General features: G+C 43.2%; 1 protein-coding gene across 1 annotated transcript in view; it reads right to left on the minus strand.

Moving 5' to 3' along the window:
* Positions 1-1,187, minus strand: part of zswim6 (zinc finger, SWIM-type containing 6) — a 40,589-nt gene extending 39,402 nt beyond the window's left edge. The window contains exon 1 of the mRNA XM_061077010.1: positions 761-1,187. Within this exon, the coding sequence (XP_060932993.1) occupies positions 761-1,187 (427 nt within the window). The remainder of the gene's footprint in view (positions 1-760) is intronic.
* Positions 1,188-7,697: the final 6,510 nt, after the last annotated feature.

Here is a 7,697-nt window from a genome sequence, read left to right on the forward strand (position 1 = left end):
CCAACCCAACGCTGGGCACTTCCCTTATTACTCAATACTTTTATGTAATCATGTTCACACTGATTTTTAAAGGGTCATACTGTGTGTTACTGTGGATTCTGGATGAAATCAATTCAGCAGATCAGGGAGGAATCGGGACATTAAATATCACCCAAAGGCAATTTTTGAATCAATTTGATATTAGGAGTAAAGACACATTGGTTAGATTTAGGTGCTTTCTAATGCTGAAACTGCTTCCTCAAATCTCTGGGACTTTTGTGTCACAGACCGGCGTGGTTGTATTTCACATTGTCGCCTGTAAAGCAGCAGCAGCAGCAGACAGTGGATGAGTGGATTTCTCTTGTTTCTCGGGTGGTTTCTCAGTGGATGGTGCTGGGTTTGGGTCAGTGGTGGAGATTCCTGTTCCCTTTGAAGCCACAAGCTTCATTTTCTACGCAATTAGTGGATCTGGAGGCTTTGCAGTCTCCCTGCATTTCACATTCAAACTGCCCCCGAGCAAAACAGGATTTAAATGCCCCAGTCACACACTGCCATTCATGCAGCCAGCAGATTTAAAGCCCCATTGTAGCCTCTGTGTGTCTGTCGCCTGACCGCTTCACCCTTTGTTGTCACAGCCTGTCACTTCATCTGCCTACGTTCCCCTCGTCGTCCACACAAATGAGACCGAACTCAGCCCGAGTTGTTTGTTTTCCGGGTGGTTTTAAAGACATGTACGGGTTGTGTTTGCACTCCGATCGCCGGCTCCCGTCGCGTCACTCACCGACTTGCAGCACGTTGTCCACGCAGCCGCTCTCCAGCAGCCCGACGCCCCGGCGGAACGGCAGCCGCGTGTCGTCGCCGCTCTCCCCGCTACTCCCGACCTCCTCCCCGGCCGTGCCGAACGACGAGTACATGCAGATCTCCCGCTCGCTCCTCGGGAAGGACCAGTACACGATCCGCCGCTGCACGGGCTCCGGGATCCTCTCGAAGCGCTCCTCCACCCGCTGGAAGGGCCACTTCTCCGCGACCCTCCGCGCCGCGATGTCCAGCAGGGTCTCCGGGTTCTGGGTCTTGCTCGAGTCGCCCTGAGCCGCCGCGGAGCCGCAGCACGGCGCCCACGCGGCCCGCTGGCCTTGCCGACACGTCGCGCCGTATCCCGGTCGACAGCAGAGCCGCTTGGCCGGGGGCTGCTGTCCGCGCTCCGCCATGATAGCTCCGCTTTGAACGGCGACGGAGGAAGTCAACGCAGCATACGAACGTGGAGGTGGAAGGGAAAGCGGCTGCCCACGGCTCGGTTGTCGGCCGTGTATGGCCAAATCATCCTTTTATGGGAACATGGAGGCGGGGCTTCTCCGGGCTCGTCAAACCCCTTTGTTGACAAATGAAGGGGAGGCGGGGTCTGGCCGCTGAGCTCCGAGAGGGCGGAATTCCCGCACGGCCGCTAATCCTTTGTGAGCCCCCCGAATAAAAAGCTTTAAATGGCGGGAGGGGGTCGCCGCGATAACGACCGTCTCTTCTCCCAGGCGCGGGGGTTTGACCGGCGGGCGTTCACAGATATTACAGCCGGAGAGAGGAGGCTTTGTGCGGCCGCGGAGTGGAGCCGGAGTGAGCTCTCTGTGCCCGGGGGGGGGGGGGGGCGGTGATTGGCCTGTCAACACCGGAGCCTCGTGGTTATGGGGGAGGGGGCAGTGAACGCGTCTCCGCCCCCGTGTGACGTTCAGGTTCCGCAGGAATGTGGGGGACCGGTCGGATGAAAACACGGCTCATTATGTGGAACATGCACAGGGAGCCGGTGTGTGTGAGAGCCCGAGCAGAGGAGCGGGAGAGCTGCAGGGGAAGAGCCGGGACATGTCCCCGAAGAGCGGCTTTAATAATGTAGTTAAACACGAGGAGAGACACACGGTGTACACATGTCCAAGGCCGCAGTGGCACGAAGCTGCTTTATTGGACAATTGCCCCAATGAAGTCATATCTCAACTCTATGAAACAAGTTTAGTTTAGCTCCAGAACCATCGGATTTACACTGAGCTCGTTTATCTCTCGCATTTTCCCCATTGTATCAACTGATCAACGCACACAAAAACAGTTTAAGCTTGTTTAATCCCACCATAGAAGTACTATACTGTCCTACAATGTTTTCATCTGTACCACATTTTATGTTGGTGTTTGTGCTCTTGAAATTGATGTATTTGGTGCCTGTTGTTATCCGTCATTTTCTTGAAACTGCAAAATATTATAATGATTATCGTTATTATCATAAGGCTGCCACCATAGACTATTTCTATTGCCATACATTCGAAAAGAATTGTCCTTTAATATCCCCTTATTTCTTCCATGTACACAGTGTGGCCTGACTTGAGTTTATCAGTTTTAAGTAATCTGATGCTTCTGCTCATTAAAGAGGCAAACATTGTACTTTTGACATTAGCTTGACAGTGTCATTACTTTTCTGTGAAACAAAAAGAAGATTAACATAAACATTTTAACCAATCAAGAATATATTGTCAAAAGGTTCATTTAACCAATATTTTTTCAGTAAATAGTTTTATATTGATAATACTTTTACACTTTTACATAAGTAAGAATTAAAATTTAGGACTTTTCCTTGTGATGGAATAGTTTTAGACTGACGTGTGTTATTTTTATTTACATAAAGTAATTCTGAATATCATTATTGGTTATGTAAAAATACACTCCAGCCAAGAACCAGTCCAACACACTCTTGACTATAACCTAGTGTGTATCCTACGGTGCTGTTAGTGGTAGTGATACTGAAAGTTAGCTATCGGCCAATAAAAGGAGTTGTAACTGATTATTTGACCCTGATTGTCTGTACATGAAAATGAGTCACCCCAGGACTACTGGACAGAGTTCACTTTGGACAATGGTCATGTTGTTTTCCGTCCAGTTGCCCTCGGGGGACCAACTGCTGGATTTCTTTTTATCAGATGTGGTTTCACCTAGAGTTATACAAAGGTGTAGACGAGTCCCAAAATAGATGACGATGGTTGAAACAAAGGGTTCATTATGAAAATGTTTATCTTCTTAAACTGCTGTGACCAAATTTATTACCATGTACAAATAACCTCCTGTCTAACAGTACAAACAATTGTTTGAGGTGCAACATTTTCAGAGTGATACAGTCGTCATTTAATGCTCTCTGCCCCAGGACTCACTCGCGGAGAGTTTATGTAGGCCTACTCAAGTTTTTCCTCATTTATATTTTACTTTATAGTTGACTTCCAATACTTTTATTTGCCAACTTTAGTTACCTTGCATATATAAATCATTACTTCAAAGTATAATCAACTAGAATCTAATAATGTTAACATTATAAGCTACTCAGCAATTAGCCCCACCTTTACCTGCTACAACCTTAAAATAATGCTTACTCATTTCTGTGTCCATGGTTACAATACAAAAATATGCTCTAATAGTATTCTGATAATCACCATTCTTCATAACAAGTACTCTTACTTTAGGTATTTTAAATATATTTTATAACTCATTATATAAAAATTTGTACTCAAAATTGTACTCAAGTGACAAAGTGTTGTCACTTGAGTACAATTTTGAATGCAGTACTTCCACTTTTATAGAGTATTTCTGCGCTGTGTGTTTGCTATTTTTACTAACACTGATCAGCCACAACATTAAACACCAGTTACCAGATTTAAAGTCTACATATACTTTTGCCACCTGATTTGCTGGACAGGGAGAGAGAGCAGTTATCATTCCCAGGATACAAACTACAAAACAATCAGTTCTTTGACACTATATTTTATAATACGGAGCCAAAGATTGTGATGTTGAAGTAAATAAATAAAAGAGCTCCCAATCTGAAGATGATATCTGGTATCTCCTTTTGATCAGCACCAGGGGAACGTTTCAGACGTGATTTTAAACAGTTTTATTTGTGCATAAACACGCTGTTTGTCACTGTAATGAGTTCATCTGTCTCTTTTTCTTGCCATAATTTTCCAGTTACAGTGCCACCTGCTGCTCCTGCAGGACAGCGTTATCAGCAGCCTCATTTCAGCACACTCACTCCATGCTGTGTAAATGATTTAGGCCGCCGGTTAAAAATCTTTACTATTGTCTCATTTTACCCTACAGACAGCACAGCAGAAGCAAAGTAATGACTGAGCCTATTCACTCAGCATGGTGGTAACAGTAGGAGGGCTGCGAGAGGAAGACAACAACATAGACACACACCACACACTGGCTTGAATAAGATAGAGCCGTCTTCTACCAGCTGAGTTGGTGTTTATTTTTTCACCATTTCACTTTCACTGTGTTAGATTTAAAATTCAAACGCCTATTATGATAATAAGGTTCTTATCTTCAGAGTTCATACATTCATCAAGACGCCTCATTAATATACCGTAGAATGGATCTATTGGTGCATTCTGATTGAACTCTTGAGTCAGAATTAGCTGGAAATGTTCAGCTTGCCTATGGACTTACTCAAGATATCTCCCTGGTAGAAACTCCAGAGAATGTCCAAATGAGCCAGAGAGCCTCCAAAGAATTCAACTGGGAGCAAGTGGGCGTGTTGATGACGTTTCAAATACGTGGCAGACGCAAAAATGAAAGAAACAAATATGATACAATACAATTATCGAAGCATGAAGAGCATGCAGTTGTGTCTGTAGTTGCCACAACACTCTGTAAATGCAGCTCTAAAAACCACAGAGGAAGAAGTCAAGAGAGCTTTTGGTGATAAGGGCTGTAAATGTACTACAGACAAAAACATGTGAACTACAGTAACATTAGCATTTAGCTTTAAGTACAGCTGTAGTTATACTATTCAAATTGAAGCTCATTAAAATGCTTTGCTGACAACACACACACACATGGTACACAGACTACAAATCTTCCAGCAGATACTTAAGCTGTTTTAATTTTGTTTTAAATTTTTTTAATTTAAAATAAAGCCCATGCAACATTTCTTTCATATACATATGTTCTATACAGTCCAGGTATTCAAGCAGAAAGAATGTGTTAAGACCCCCATTAAAATGATTTCTATGGATGGACTCTCTGCTCTGCTAAGACGGCTAGCATGGGGGATAATGACACACGACGCTCACTCCTGGGGATAATCACACACACACACACACACACACACACACGCACACACACACACACACACACACACACACACACACACACACACACACACACACACACACCCACACACACTCACACCCACACTTACAACACAAACCATAGTATCCTTTTCACGCTGGGCTCATTTGCATTCTCATCAGTATGCATGAAATTTCTCACTGAACTTTAATACCCTAACTGCTGCATAATACACTTTAATGAGCATAAAAGTGAGCATGACAATTAAAAAATCGCATTAATCACTAAACGCTGAGGGGCGGGGATGTGGGGGTATGGCGATAGAGGGAGGGAGGGAGGGTGTGGGAGGATACTGGGGACTGGGGGGGATAAAGATCACTCCAGAGAGGATGGTGGGGGGAAGAGAAAAGAAATTGAAGTGAAATTTAAAGACAGGATGGAGTGGATGGTTGGGAAAGAGCACAAAAAAATATTTCTGAGTGTTGAGGCTGGCAGACAGCAAGTGACTGGTGTGTTTCTAATCTGAGAAGTCTGGACAAACAAATGACCACTCTTCCCATTTGTGCTCCTTTTAAAAATTCAGCTTTATTATTCATCCTTCTATTAGCAGTTTCTGCACCTTCACATCCCCCCACCGTGTCCCTTCCCTTCTCTGACACAAATAATCATCTGAAGGTTATGAATATTCAGATGAAAAAAATTCACAGATGCTCCCGTGATCTCACTTGGATCCCTCACATCCCTGATCTTCTCCCCCAAAACAACAGTCAATAAGTGGCTCTAAATTTGTATTCTCCTCTTTGGTCGTGTTGCATGTGATTTCAGATTTTTTGCTGTCAGTAGAAGTAGTGCCGTTGGGCATTCATGAAATCTTACCATCACAATGAGTCATACAGATATTGGTTGTGCAAACACAACTAAGATTATGAATATGCCCACACTCACAGAAAACCAGTGCTGGAAAATTACATTTAAGTACATTTATGTCTCCTCATAACTGTAAGAAAGTAAAGCTTCATGCTACTTTATACTTCTTCTTCTTTGCATTTCAGAAGGAAATGCTCCACTACACCTGACTATAATCTGTCAAATTAAGATTCGACTTAAAAAAAATACACATGATTACTCCACAACATATCACTGAAGATTAACCCAGTGGCTTCCAGTCTTTTTGGTTTGTGACCTTTAGTTAGGGCAGACGTGAGAAACACTTGTGCTGAATTTCTGCCTCATCGGTTGACATTTAATGTGCAGTTTGAAAAAAATCTTGATTACTTTCCTAACTGATCCATCCCCTGGGTCTTATTGGATGATTAGTTGGGTCTCTGGTCAGCTGTACTTCTCGTAAAAATGACTTGTATACACTGACAGGTCACCATTATCAATCTAGTAATGTCATATAAAATCATATAAAAGCCAAGGGCACATTTTACATTTAATTTGATACTTACAGAGGATTTAAATCTGGATACTTCTTACACCAGTGCAGAATAAAAACATTAATATAAACCACAAACTATGACAAAAATGACACAACATTAAATAATCATCACATGCAGGTGACACACTGACCTGAGCATGAATGATTAGCTGCCTAAAATACTGTATAATTTTTTATGTCCTTAAACATTTTAATTACACCAATTAAATGTCAAGCTGTGCTGGAATTATGCAAAGAGCCAACACACATATATACAGTAAATGAAGGCTATGTACACACACACACACACACACACACACACACACACACACACACACACACACACACACACGTTTCTACCTTCTATCTTAGTGAGGACACTCATAGACATAATACATTCCTGTCAAAATGTCCTCACCCTCCAAAACTGTCCTCACCCTGTAGGGGGGCTTTGCTTAAAATGGTATTTACAAATATATAAGTACAGGAAAAAACACACACAAGCACACAAACATTCACATACACACACTCAAACATATACGCACACAAAGTCCATAATCCAGTCATCATTTTTGTTGCAGCGTTGACACTTTTCTTACAGTGTTTGACCCCCTTTGTCCTTTGTTTACCTGGATCCAGGAGTGTGTGTGTGTGTGTGTGTGTGTGTGTGTGTGTGTGTGTGTGTGTGTGTGTGTGTGTGTGTGTGTGTGTGTGTGTGTGTGTGTGTGTGTGTGCGTGTGTGTGTGTCAAGAGGGAGCATGATAATCTCTATCTGCTTTTCCATAACTCAGAGAGGCAGGTTTGTATTCACCCAGTTGAGGGGCCTGAGAGCAAAGCCCCCGGGGCCCGTAGGGATTATAAACCCACCACTGAACATAGGTGTGTATGTGTGGACACGCAGTTATAGTCTAACAATTTTACCCGCAACTTGTCACCGGTGCTGCAGACAGTTTATGTTTAAAACATTTGTTCTTATATTTTGCTCTCAGTCTGTGTCTCTTCAGCTCTTTTATCTGTCCACCAGATGATGTGCAGATCTCTGCTGCCCTCTTCTTTATTCACCTCCAGTTGTACGTCACTGTTAGACGAGGAAAGCTGAGTTAAGTTTTCCAACTTTAGCCAACAAAATGAACATTGATTTCTTCTTGTATGTTTGACTCCAAGAAGTGCCCCATAATACTGTTAAGTCTGACTCTGAGAAAAATGT

Source organism: Limanda limanda, chromosome 1 (genome assembly GCF_963576545.1).
Source record: "Limanda limanda chromosome 1, fLimLim1.1, whole genome shotgun sequence".
NCBI lineage: Eukaryota > Metazoa > Chordata > Actinopteri > Pleuronectiformes > Pleuronectidae > Limanda > Limanda limanda.